At 33.3% G+C, this 14,170-nt stretch overlaps 2 protein-coding genes across 2 annotated transcripts; both read left to right on the top strand.

Moving 5' to 3' along the window:
- Positions 1-851: 851 nt before the first annotated feature.
- On the top strand, positions 852-4,179 carry LOC104212610 (dnaJ protein homolog). Its single transcript, XM_009761922.2, has 7 exons — positions 852-1,029; positions 1,137-1,316; positions 2,394-2,568; positions 2,660-2,801; positions 2,909-3,185; positions 3,303-3,501; positions 3,695-4,179. Exons 2-7 carry the CDS (start codon positions 1,167-1,169, stop codon positions 4,012-4,014), a joined length of 1,263 nt encoding a protein of 420 aa, XP_009760224.1. The 5' UTR covers positions 852-1,029; positions 1,137-1,166; the 3' UTR covers positions 4,015-4,179.
- A 6,472-nt stretch (positions 4,180-10,651) lies between these two features.
- LOC104212609 (CASP-like protein PIMP1) lies at positions 10,652-13,772 on the top strand. The gene is made up of 3 exons (XM_070145987.1): positions 10,652-10,923; positions 11,980-12,112; positions 13,566-13,772. The coding sequence occupies exons 1-3, from the start codon at positions 10,652-10,654 to the stop codon at positions 13,770-13,772; spliced, it is 612 nt and encodes a 203-aa protein (XP_070002088.1).
- The last annotated feature ends 398 nt before the right edge of the window (positions 13,773-14,170 follow it).

The following is a 14,170-nucleotide window of genomic DNA, read 5'->3' as shown; positions in this document are numbered from 1 at the left end:
TGATGCATCTTTGATCTGGATGTAAGCTCATCTCTCATGTTTGATGTACGATTGTCACATAATAAATCTTATACAGTCCTACTCTTCTTTATTTCGTACTTTATATGTTTGGATTTGAAATTAATTATGTTTGGTTAAAATTACCTTCTTTATTATCAATAATTAGTTTGACAAAAGAGTTTTAAACTTTTTGCCCAAACACAAATAAGAAAGATGAATAAGTTTAAAGGATGAAAAATGTATCTAGCACATTAGTATTCAAGCCCTTTTTCATGTACTTGATCGGGATATGGAATTTTTTTTCCCTCAAACATTAGCAAAGTAAAATAATCCGTCATCAGTTTTTCTCGTCTTATACCATTTCTAAGAAATTACCAATATAACTCAACAATTATCAAAATTAAAGCAGTAAAAAAGATACCAATTCACTAAATACTCCATATCAAACAACATCAGCAAACATATATTGATGGATCAGATTTTGGGTATTTTATTTTTCGGATATGGAGATTAGCTTCCCTTAACCGTATTAGACCCTTTCATAAATGAAATGACACTTTTTAAAAATATTACTAGTGTCTTTTTTTAATTTTTAATTTTTAAGTAGGATATTAGTTATTAAGGCCATTTTGGTGATATTGAGGGTGATATTTTATGTCCTCCTTTTCAATTGTTTTAACTTCTAATTTTTTATTCTATTTTATTTCATTTATCAATTTTAGTTTTGGTTTGATGACTCTTGTTAGCCAATAGTGTTAAGTAAAGTATGATAGAGGAAGTAACCAAAAAGAAAAAAGAAAAATAGTGTGCAAGACCAAGACCAAGACCAAGAGCAAGGGCAAAGGAAACTTATTCTAGACTCTTCTATTTTCCCCCAATATCAACTCCCACCAACAAATCCTGACCGTTCAATTCCCTACCCCCAAATAAAACCACAGATCTCTTTCACAAAGCAAACCCTCTCTTGCTCTCTCTTCTCCATACCCAATTACGCCCACAACACTCTTCTTCTCGCCGCGCTTTTCATCGGTACGTATCGATCAAATTCGCACTTGTATTTCTATGTTAATGTGTTAATTTGATTTTAGGTTTTGATAGGTATCAAATTTTTGTGTTAATTTGTTTGTTTTTTTTAGTTTAATTTTGAGTAGTAAAGCGAATCGAAGATGTTTGGGAGGGCAACGAAGAAGAGCGACAACACAAAGTACTATGAGATCTTAGGTGTTCCTAAGACCGCTTCACCTGAAGATCTCAAAAAAGCTTACCGTAAAGCTGCTATTAAGAATCATCCTGATAAGGGAGGTGATCCGGAAAAGGTAACTACTGATTTTTACTGTTTTTTGCCGGAGTGATCTAACATATAAGCCGAGTAACTCAAATTTATCGAAAATGTTTAGAGTAAAGATCTTTTTACACAATCGATGAATGCTTGTTAAGGAATTTACATGTACTTACCTAATATGTGACTTGATTGTGCAAATAGTTTTTTTAGCTCAGTGCAAATACATGTGTGTGTGGGGGGGGGGGGGGAGGCGTGGTGTTTCAATGCTGATTTGCCTCAGTTTCTCCCTCAGATAATTCAATATTTGTACAAATTTATTGAATTTCCTAAGACATATATAGGGTTCTATCCTACCCATATCCTAAAGCCTACCTGTCAATTTAAATACTGGAAGTGCCTTGGTTTCTTACTCTTATAATCTATTATCTAGTGTTTATGGGGTTTATCTTCATAAACTATCTTATTCAACAATCACTGTTGTTTGTATATCTCTTTATAAAGATGGGTATTTTGGAATCTTTTTTGTTTACTTTATTTATGTACCTCATAGCTCTATCAGTAGGTCTTCTTTGAGCTAAGAAAAGTGATTTTCTGGTGGTAAAATTGGAAGGAGAAGTTAATTCTATGATTTCTACCATTGACTAAATTAAGCTGATGAACTAGTTTGGGATTTGTTAGCTAGATGAAACCTTATCTTCCATTGCACATGGTGGCTTGATAGTTGCTGTACATTAAGATGACTAGGAAAGGGTGGATATTTTGGATCTGATTTTGTTGCTTACCAGAAGTAGGAGTCATTGACTTGTTGGTGTTAAGCTTCTTTGTTGTGTAATAATTGAACCCTCAACTTCCTCATTGTTAGGAAGAACTCTGATGTTAAAGATACTTTTTAATGGCAATCACACAGATATTATGTGATGTTTTGAGTAAACACCTTCAGGTGTTTCAAAACAGAGTTAATTTTTTATCTCCCCTTTTAATATGCACTCTTAGTGTCATATCATTTTCTGATTATGATTGTATTGATTATGTTTTAATAGTGGAGTCATAATGGTGTCACCTGCTTTTGAGTATAGTCGATGAATTAGCTGCAATTTTTTGTTTATTTCAGTTTAAAGAGCTTGCACAAGCTTATGAGGTTTTGAGTGATCCCGAGAAGCGTGAGATATATGACCAGTACGGTGAAGATGCTCTCAAGGAAGGAATGGGTGGTGGAGGTGGTGGCCACGACCCATTTGACATTTTCTCGTCTTTCTTTGGTGGCAGCCCGTTTGGTGGTGGTATGGGTATGTTTCTATGGCAGTTTGTTTGTAGTTGAATTTGGTGATTCCTTTTCATGATGCCTTCATTCTCTGGTATCCTTTATTTGATGCCCAGGTGGTGGAAGCAGCAGAGGAAGAAGACAGAAAAGAGGAGAGGATGTTGTCCACCCTCTCAAAGTTTCTCTGGATGATCTGTACAATGGGACGTCAAAGAAGCTGTCACTATCTCGCAATGTATTGTGCCCCAAGTGCAAGGGGTGCGTTTACAATGTTATTAGTTATGTTTAGGCATCATTTATCCACTTTTTATCTTTTATGTTTGTATGAGACTCTGTTGAGGTTGGTGTTAAATTTTTATTACCAGGAAAGGATCTAAGTCAGGTGTTTCAATGAAATGTTCTGGCTGTCAAGGGTCCGGGATGAAAGTCACTATCAGACACCTTGGCCCATCCATGATCCAGCAGATGCAACACGCTTGCAACGAGTGTAAGGGTAGTGGTGAGACAATCAGTGATAAAGATAGGTGTGGACAGTGTAAAGGTGAGAAGGTTGTGCAGGAGAAGAAGGTGTTGGAAGTTGTTGTTGAGAAGGGTATGCAGAATGGACAGAAGATTACGTTCCCGGGCGAGGCTGATGAAGCGGTAAGACATGCAGTTCAGCTTTTGAAGTACTTTACGTCATAATGACCAATTGTATATGAACATATAATGAAAGGCCACTGATTCTCACATGTTTGTGTTTATATTATTTTTTTGCAGCCTGATACTATCACTGGGGACATAGTTTTTATCTTGCAACAGAAGGAACATCCCAAGTTCAAGCGAAAGGGAGATGATCTTTTTGTAGAGCACACTTTGAGTTTGACTGAGGCCCTATGTGGTTTCCAGTTCATCTTGACTCACTTGGACAATAGACAGCTACTCATTAAGTCCCAACCTGGAGAAGTTGTCAAGCCTGGTAGGTCCACAGTACTTTAGTTGCTTATATATACTGAGCACACTGTGTATGTCTATCTCCTGCTGTTTGTCAAAATGGGGTGTGTTCTTATTTGATGAAGGGAGTATCTTCTATGGCCAATGGTTCTCTGTATGCATGATATGAGAATCTCTTTCATACGTATCAATCATGAATTTTGTTTTTGGCTCTACAGATCAATTTAAGGCCATAAATGATGAAGGAATGCCAATGTACCAAAGGCCGTTTATGAGAGGAAAACTGTACATTCACTTTACTGTAGATTTCCCAGAGACATTATCCCTCGAGCAGTGCAAGAACCTTGAAGCGGTGCTGCCACCAAAACCCAAAACGCAAATGACTGACATGGAATTGGATGAGTGTGAGGAGACCACTTTGCATGATGTTAACATTGAAGAGGAGATGCGTAGGAAGCAGCAACAAGCCCAAGAGGCATACAACGAAGACGAAGACATGCATGGTGGCGCCCAGAGAGTTCAATGTGCACAACAGTAATTTGACACTGTTTTGGAAACCAAAGCTGCATCAAGGAATTAACAGCATGAGCCTATCTTTGGTTTTTAAGTATTTGTATGACAAGATAATGACATTGCCAGGAATATTGCTTCTACAGTAAGATATAGTTTACTAGCTTATGATTTGGAATTTTACGTTTGCTAATTGATACTGTCAAGCAAAATTTAATTCTACAATTGGTGGGTGCGGCAGATTTCGACAATTTCCTTTGCTCCGCATTTTGAAGCTCAGCGATCCTTATATAGTAGGTGCATTTGTTCCTAAAACAAATGACTGCAAGAATAGTATCTTGGACATGTTATTCCAAACTCTTATAAAATAAAGACTTTAAAGTAAAGAAATCAAAGACAAATAGAGAGATTTATTATTCAAATTCATGTACATAATAAACTGAAATTTCCCTGCTGTGTAAGCTGTTACTGCAAGTAGCTGTGTAAGCTGCTATTATACTAGATTATGGATAATCTTTTACTGAGAGTAATGTTTATCCATAACGGAGTACTGAAAGGATAAGCTCATTGTACCCCGGTATGGATAATCTTCTATCGGGGGTAATATTTATCCATAACGAAGTATCTAAAGGATAAGCTTCTTATACCCGATATGGATAATCTTCTACCGGTGGTAATATTTATCCATAACCGGGTATCAAAGTGATAAGCTTCTTCAAGAGGCTTATTTTTAATGGAATACTAAATAGATAAACATATTTACGGCGGAGTCCCATATGGATAAGCTTCTTGAAGAAGCTTATTTACAACAGAGTACTAAATGAACATCCATAATATAATATATTTATAACACTCCCCCTTGGATGTTCATTAAAAGATAATTTGCCTCGTTAAAACCTTACTAGGAAAAATCACGTGGGAAAAAATCCTAGTGAAGGAAAAAGAGTACACATATTTGGTAACACACATTGCTAGGTGTCTCATTAAAAACCTTATAAGGAAAACCCCATGGGGAAAAACCTTAGTAAAGAAAAACGAGTGCATCGCGTATTTTACTCCCCCTGATGAAAACTTTGTTTCAAATATTCGAGTCTTCGCATTCCAATCTTGTATACCATCTTCTCAAAAGTTGAATTTGTAGAGAATATTATCCACCACTATTTCAGATCGATTTAAATTAATCTCATCAAACCAAGAAGTTGTTGCAAGTCATTTCATTGAGTTGTTTGCAACCTACCTGCATCAGCTGCTTGTAGATAAACTTCAATGAGTATTAAATGGATAATCTTCTTCAGGAAGATTATATACAGCAGAGTAATAAATGAACATCCACAATAATATTTTCGTAACACTTCCTCTTGGATGTTCATTGTTATGTGCATCGTTAAAATCTTACTAGGAAAAACCCCGTGGAAAAAAAATCCTAGTCAAGAAAAAAGAGTACACTAATAATATACATTGCAAGCTATCTCATTAAAAAACTGAGCAAGGGAAAAAGAGTACAGTGCAGAGACTTGGGTATATCAGGACCAATGAGTTCATCATCCTCTTCTGGAGGTAAGAACGGATCCTTAATCTGTGTAGGAGAAGAACTATATCTTGCTAGTAAATTAACAGAAAATGTTATGTCAGGTCTTGTAGCATTAACAAGATACATTAGTGCATCAATTGCACTGAGATAGGGTACTTCGGGACCAAGGAGTTCCTCATCCTCTTCTAGAGGTCGGAACATATCTTTATCCACTTCAAGTAATTGAACAATCATTGGTGTACTCAATGGGTGCACTTTGTCCATATAAAAGCGTTTTAAGACCCTTTTTGTATAGGGAGATTGATGGATAAAGATCATGTCCGCTAAATGTACAATTTGCAGACCAAGACAAAGTTTTGTCTTTTCAAGATCTTTCATCTCAGATTCTTTGTTAGGATATTCAATTTCCTTTTGGAGCTCTTCTGGAGTTCCAACAAGATTTATGCCATCAACATAAACAGCAAGTATATCAAATTCTGAATATATGGACAAATAACATCATATATGTAACTTTCTTTTAGCAAATATTCACTGAGGCGATAATACCACATACGCCCAGATTGCTTTAAACCGTACAAAGATCTTTATAATTTGATCGAGTACATTTTCTGTGACTTTGAATTATATGCTTCAAGCATTTTAAATCCTTCAGGGATCTTCATATATACTTAATCAAATGAGTCATATAGGTTATGCCTTGCATTTAAATGGCATGACACCTCCATGTGCCTGGACTACAGGTCCGATCCTCACAATCTTTTACAATATTGTGCACTATATTGTACCAAATATATCGTCGACGATCATTTTGTATCGGTTCCTAAGCGACATAACTTGTTGAGATCTCATCACTTTCTTTATTTTCAGGTACCTGAACTTCTTCTGGAGTTTTATTTCCTCCTCATTATGATTATTTTGATCATTAGCTCCTATCATTTTTCAAGGATTGTTACCTTTGGAACCGATTAGTCTACCACGCTTCATGCGTACAGTAAACTCTATCCTTCAGGGACTTTAATTTTAATAGGAGCATTTGCAGCTGAAATATGATATTTAATTTTGGACCAGCAAATGCTTCTGGTATTTTACTTGAATTATCTTCTAAGTGGGGATCATATTAATGATAATTCGATTCATATAGCATAATTTTCAGTTGTTTATTCCATCCCCCAAATGTTAGAAAAATTAACATATATCCCCAATCTTCTTTGAAAAATATCTTTGTGCATTGTGGTAGAGAAATTAATCATATGCCACACATCAAAAGATAGTAAAAATATTTGGTTTCTGATCCTAAACCAATTGTGAGGGGAGGACTTATCATATATTGTTGGTCACATGCATACAAGTGTTGCTACATGCAATTTAGAAAATCTTAGACCAACACATGAAGCTTTGTTCTCATAAGCAATGATTTAGCCATTAATAGGAGGTATTCAATGCTAAACCAGCTTGGATATAAACTAGCATTATCAAGATGAACTGTCTTGGTTTCATAATCTGAAAGTTATGCTCTTAGTTGAGAAAAGCAATTTCAAATGGCAAGATGCAGGTTGACAATGAACACACATGTAACCATCTTATATATGCATCTATAAGTGGTTCACATGATAGGTGAATGTGTCATATTCACCTTTATATATTCCATAATTCAGGGGTCTTAGTCCCAACTTTAGCCGGTATAACCAATTTATTATGAGAACAAGCAGCACAAGAGAATTATTGAAGAATCTTCTGGTTCTTCAGTATATGCTTATCAGAATTCTCAAATAGCTCATTTAAAAATGGCAAATAAAAACTTCAAATTTATCATGGCATGTGCTATCTCTTAGTAAATTTCTAGTTTACTATGGCATAAACTTTTGCGTTAGTAAACTTCTGATTTACTATGATACATGATGTAGTATAAATTGAAGATATAAGGCGGGTATCTTCTCATATACATATTATTTTACCTCTTATGATTGTGGAAATGTGAAGATATTCAATCTTCCAATTATTTGTAGTCTCAATATGATAGTCAGTTGTATTATTAAACTTTGGGTTTACTACAACATATGTTTTGACCACAATCATATAATATGAATAACAAATTTGCATATAAGCTCTTCAATTTATTTTCCACAATCAAATATTATTCAGACACTACTTGTATCATGTGTCTTTTAGAGAAATAGTTAGCTCTTCAGGAGCTTTTGATAAATTTTGTACTACCAAATAGTGCTCAGATACTTTTGGAGTCATGAGAGAAAATCATAATCAAATTGACAATATAAAGACAATTCTAAATTTATAAATATAAGAAATTAAGAATTTCAGTATATTTACTACCAACTTTGTGACAAATATCTGCTTCAGGGAGAAACGCCATTAACATCTGAATAATTTATATCAAAGCGGTAACCACATAGTCATTACATCCTTCAGGGAAAGATATATGAGTTGTTATTTCGGGGAATTCGATAACTAACCATAACATATTAATGTGGTTGTAGTAGAAAGCATTCTACAAGAATACTTTTGCCTTGGAATGATATTTAATAAAAAAATTCAAGATATTTTACGTACAACGGGTACGTGCAACAATGATCTTTATGCCACAACAACAAGATTTATATCCTTTGTTATTCTACCTCTTCAGGAGGTGAGTTGTGATATTTCTTCATTCACTCCAGAGAATGAAAATGTGCTTCAAAAATAACTTTGAATAGCTTATTATTTTGTTTAAGCACAGAAAGACACAGTTTCCTAATATTTTCCTGCTTCAGGAGAAAATTTCAATTGTGTTACTTCTTCAGGGGCAAATTTAAAATACGAAATATTGAGTATATATTCCCTCAATCATATTACCTCTTCTGGAGGTGAATTGTAATATATTCACACCAAAAGCGCATTTATATTTACGAGCTTTATTAATATTGTCACATTCACTTCAGGAATGGATTAATATTTATTAAAAGTTCTTATCCTTCAGGGAACGGAACATAATTATTTGAGCGTGCATTAATCACGCCAAATTGTGTGACGGCTTAGAACCTTTTTTAAGATATTGCTACTTCAGGAGCAAATCGAGGCATGCAAGTAATATAGAGAAATTTATTTCTAACTTATCTTCAATTGTAACCATAGAAAGCCTAAATTATCACTTCTGGTGGTTATAGGCATATACCACTTCTAGTGGTTAACAAAATCTAGTTACAATGAGATATAAAACACATAACCACTTCTGGTGATTATATATTTCTTGCAAACTCTGCTTGAGTTTAGGTGGATTTAACAATGTTATCCACTTTATAATCCTTTATTATGATAATTAGGATGAAGGAAATAAATATCAAAATAGGTATTGTATACGTAGCATATAACCAAACAAGCGATGATAAAGATATTAAACCAAATATAAGCAAAAGGCTCAAATTACTTCACACAAATTTGGCCACTCCAGACGTAAGTGATATCCCATCTCTACCGCCACGAAGAAAAGCTCACCACCTCATATAATGTCTTATGATGCTCGAAATGAACAAGATCTACCACGGATGTAAGTGCATCGCCATACATTGGAGATGAACTCTGAAATAGAAATTAAATTTGAAGTAAGTGCTCAAAATGGCAGAGTCTCGTGCTGATAACGTGTTATAAAATAAAGACTTTAAAGTAAAGAAATCAAAGACAAATAGAGAGAGAGAGAGAGAGAGAGAGATCTATTATTCAACTTCAAATTCACGTACATAATGAACTGAAATCTCCTCTATTTATAAAAGAAAGGAAGCTGATGTGTAAGCTGCTACTGCAAGCTGCTGTGTAAGCTGCTACTATACCAGATATGGATAATCTTCTACTGAGAGTAATGTTTATCCATAATGGAGTACTGAAAGGATAAATTCATTGTATCAGGTATAGATAATCTTCTACTTGGGGTAACATTTATCCATAACGGAGTACTGAAAAGATAAGCTCATTGTACCCGGTATGGATAATCTTCTACCGGAGATAATGTTTATCCATTACCGGGTACCGAAGTGATAAGCTTCTTCAGGAGGCTTATTTCCAATAGAGTACTAAATAGATAAACATATTTACGGCGGAGTCCCATATGGGTAAGCTTCTTCAGAAAACTTATTTACAATGGAGTACTAAATGAACATCCATAATATAATATATTTATAACACAAACCAAATAATTAGCTTATGAGACCATATTTTGTACCATTATCAACCAAATCATATACATTTTTCACATAATAATCTTTGCCAGACCACCTACTATTAACCTCTCAACACACAACTCCAACATAATTCATGCTGTCCAAAACCTCCGTCTTACTCTTTGACGAACTATTGATTATTTCTTTGATAAAATTTTCTTCCTTACTCTACACATGTAGAATACAACACCAGGTTTAACAATATGATTCCGAGTTTTTTTCTGTCTATTTTATCCTATCCCGTGTTATCATTTTATGTGTCTGTGGAGCATCACTTGTAAGAAATCAGACTCCCAGATTTTTTCGTTTTTGGGGGCCAGAAATCTCCAAATCCTTTTAGCGTCTGCAGCTGCTGTTGGCTTTGAATTTCTCGTGGAGTCAAACAGTGGGTGGATGTATGTTGATGTATGAGAATGCATTATATTCAGTTTGAACTATATGTATATAATTTGAAAGCTCCTTAAAGAATACATATTTTTACTAAATTTTAATCCATTTATCACAAAAAAAGTAACGGCCGGATGCATTGTACAATATACCATACTGACTTAAAATCTTAAATCACTTTGATCTTAGCAGCTGCCGGCTTTCTTTTATTTCTGTATTCTCGTTCTCTGCAATTTCCTTTGTTCTTCTTTTCTTTAATATTCCTCCTTACAAGGAGAGGAGGAGTTATCTTTCATATGGATTATGACACATCTTGAAAACAACTATCCAAACAAATAGAAAGCTCCAAAGAATTTGGTTATAAATCCAAGAAACCTTTGGCTAATATAACAAACAAAAAGTCATAGTTGTATAACTTTGTAAGCAATATAAAAGCAATGCGAAAAAAATAAAGCAATATAAAAGGAGACTTAATTAATTGATGACTTTGGGAAGATTCATCTTGATTAGTTGTAAAAATACAAGGTAACAAAGTAAACATGGACCAAAACCAAACATCATCAACGGTTATCATAGACGACCAATCTCAAACACCATCAACAACTACTATAGACCAAAACCAAACACCAGCACCAGCAGCGTCACCTGTGGTTGGTTTGTCAATGTCATTAGTGGTATCTCTAGTGATGAGAGTTCTCACATTTATTTTGTTGTTGATATCATTGATTGTCATTGCCTCTGCCAGTTTTGATACATTTGATATCTATGGTTTTCCAGTCACAATTAAGTCCAATGACTTCTATGCTTATCGGTAAATTACCTTTCCCCTAACAACTACTTCATTATTTGTACTACTTTATTAGCATTTGAATTTAACTTCTCTATATTGACAGCGTAAAGAATATTTAAGAGGTTGTTTAGCTCAAAATGTAGTTATGTGGGATTATAATGCATGCAATGATAATCTATGAGGTGACTAATATTGAATTAAATGTTATACAATTAATAATGTTGGGTTTGTTATGAACAATATATCATAAATGCTAGGTAAGAATTATCTACTTTAGTGGCATTTTGTCCTTAAATATTTTAAGTCACTATAGATAAGACACGTATTTATAATTCATATTTTAACTCCGCATAAAATAATACACAACATAATTTCATACGGCCACCCAAATTGCACAAGTTATATAGAGAGTTTTTTCATTCACTCCGACCCAATGACCCCCAAGTATAATTTAACTTGTTCTAATAGGTTGATATTGCTTTATTTTTCAGGTTATTAATTACTAATTTTTCTTATTAATGAGTAATCACTTGTAATTATTTTTTAGATGACTTGATAATGTAAAACTCTTTTATAATATAAGTTAAACTCTCAAGGATCCAAGATTTTGGATTCGTGAATGCTTAACTGTTTTGATATATATATGGTGAAAAAAGAGACCTAAATGGGGTAAAAAAAAAAAAGAAAGGGGGGTATGAGTGAGATTCCAACTCTCATCCCTCACTTCATATTAAAGCCTTCAATACCGTTCCTTAACCAAAGCACCCATTAGATCTTTTGTTTCTCGAGTGCTTCTTGCCCTATTATATTAGTTTTCTTAATTTTTTTATATAATTACAATATAGTCCGAAACCGAGTTGAGATCCCGATTTTTTACATGTAAATCCTCCCCCTGGCGAATTATTCCTACCTGAAGTTGGAACACTACAGGTGGTCGACCAAATAGTCGTTCATTAGCCTAACTAGTCAAATGCATTACAAGTAAAATGGAGATTTAACATTTCTAATGGAAGAATGACTATATAAATATGCTTTTAATTACTAATTTTGTTTTTGCTAAATTGTCTTGGGATGCAGTTATATGATATCTGCAGATGTGATTGGAATGGCCTACACCCTGCTATTAGCTGTGTTAACAATCTCCCATTTTATCAAATCTGGAAGTTCCATTGGCAGTGGCCTTGCCTATTTTGAATTCTATGGCGATAAGGTAAAGTCAATCAACTGAGATTCTTCAAAAATGAAAATTGAAAAAGTAATCCAATCAGTCCCCAAAAGAATAACACCATTCGAAATAATTGAGGAATATTTTTTTTCCACATCCAACCTTTCTAAATTTATTAGGTAAGGCTAGAGACTTAGGAGTAAATTTCACGAATGGTTATTCAACTTTCTGTTTATTGCACCAAACTCATAAAACTAATTTTCGGAATAAAAAAGTTAGTATTAAATATGTGTACATGCCACAGAAAATGGAGAAAAAAATGCAGAAAATATTTTAAACTTGATCCCAAGAACATATATAGGTTGTCACTTCTAACAACTTACCTTAATTACCTAATACCGGTTGGCACCTCTTAAAATAAAAAATAATATATTTTCTCATCTAGTTTTTTTTTAATAAAAATAAACTCTTAGTGTGCTACATGTTGAAAGACATAAAGTATTAGGTTGGATCAAAAAATATTTTTATTTTATTTCTTTAAAATGATGTAACGTGAATATGATGCAAAGTGAGTTGTTGACATGACTATACTTGCATAACAATTTTATACATGTGGCAGCCTACTTGCTTTTTCGGTACCGATTTAGCATTTTCCGACTATTATATATATATATATATATATATATATATATATATATATATATATATATATATATATATATATATATATACTAGTCCTTGGGCACGCACGATATGCGTCTATCCCATATAATTAGTAAACAATTATATCATCTTGTACATGGATAATAAAACACTTTGAATCATGATTGTATTTATAAGAAAAAGATTGCGCTTAGAAATCATTTCTAATAACAATCTAAATATTTAAGCTAAGAAAAATAAAAGGAGAATATAAAATTTACTCAAAAAAATTATTATACGCTGAAGTTAAAGAGACTTTGTAAAGTGAAAAATTTAGATACAAGGACCTTACTAAATTCTTTGATAATCCCAAGTCAAATTTAATGTTACAAAACTAACTTTTGTTAATCCCTACGGTTCACAATAAGGGATCAATTTGTTTTTGGCACATCCATTAAGAAAATATTAAATTTTATACAAAAATACCTAGTATAACTAAACTACCCTTAATTAAATATTTAATGTGAGGAGTAAGAAAACTTTTTAGGGATATGTACATAAGGATAATTTTGTAAAAATAAATTGAATTTTTTCTTGATTATATAAATAGACACTTATTTTGAACCAAAATAAAACAGCAAATTGGTCACTTATTATGGACCGGAGGGAGTATTAAATTTGAAGGTATTATTAAAATAACTTTTAAGGGCATAAAAGTCCAATATAGTATAGGGTTATTTTGGTTTTTCATATTCAACTTTTGAATATATATATATATATAGTACTGTAAATTTTAAGTTGGATGACTATCCATAAAACTTTTTATGGATTAACTGACAAATAGAGCACGCTGCAGGTTATTTCATTTCTATTGGGTACTGGAGCTGCTGCTGGATTAGGACTCGGTGTGGAATTTAACAAATTTTTGGACAGTGGCGAAGATATACAAAATTTTATCAACATGGCAAATGCTGCTGCTAGCATGCTTCTACTTGGATCTGTTTGCTCTACTATTTCCTCTTTCATTTCTTCTCTCAATCTTCCAAACAGATCAAAAGCTTGAAGATCTACTACTAATCTTGAAGATTTTGAAGACACATATTTCAAAAAAATTTATTATATTGCAATTCACAGTATGTTTTTGTTTTTCGAAATTTTGGTTCTTGTTTTGCTTGTTTAAAAGCAATTAATAAGATATGAATAAATTGCATGCGTGCCTGAGATGGCGTATGCAGGATTTTTTTGTAAGCGGTGTCACTTTTTTTATAGGTAAAAAAAAAGTGAAAAAATATAGATAACTACAATAACATTGTATTTAAAAAGAATACAATTCAAAACATTAGTACAACTCTCTACAGTGAGTTTTTATTTATTGGAATATGTCTATAATAGCCTCAGAAATGTGTTTTTCCAGAATGGTTTGATTTGGATGCTAGATCGAGTGGTTTTGTTGCTCCTTAA

Source organism: Nicotiana sylvestris, chromosome 5 (genome assembly GCF_000393655.2).
Source record: "Nicotiana sylvestris chromosome 5, ASM39365v2, whole genome shotgun sequence".
In the NCBI taxonomy this organism is placed as follows: domain Eukaryota; kingdom Viridiplantae; phylum Streptophyta; class Magnoliopsida; order Solanales; family Solanaceae; genus Nicotiana; species Nicotiana sylvestris.
This window is presented reverse-complemented; position numbering and strand designations above follow the sequence as displayed.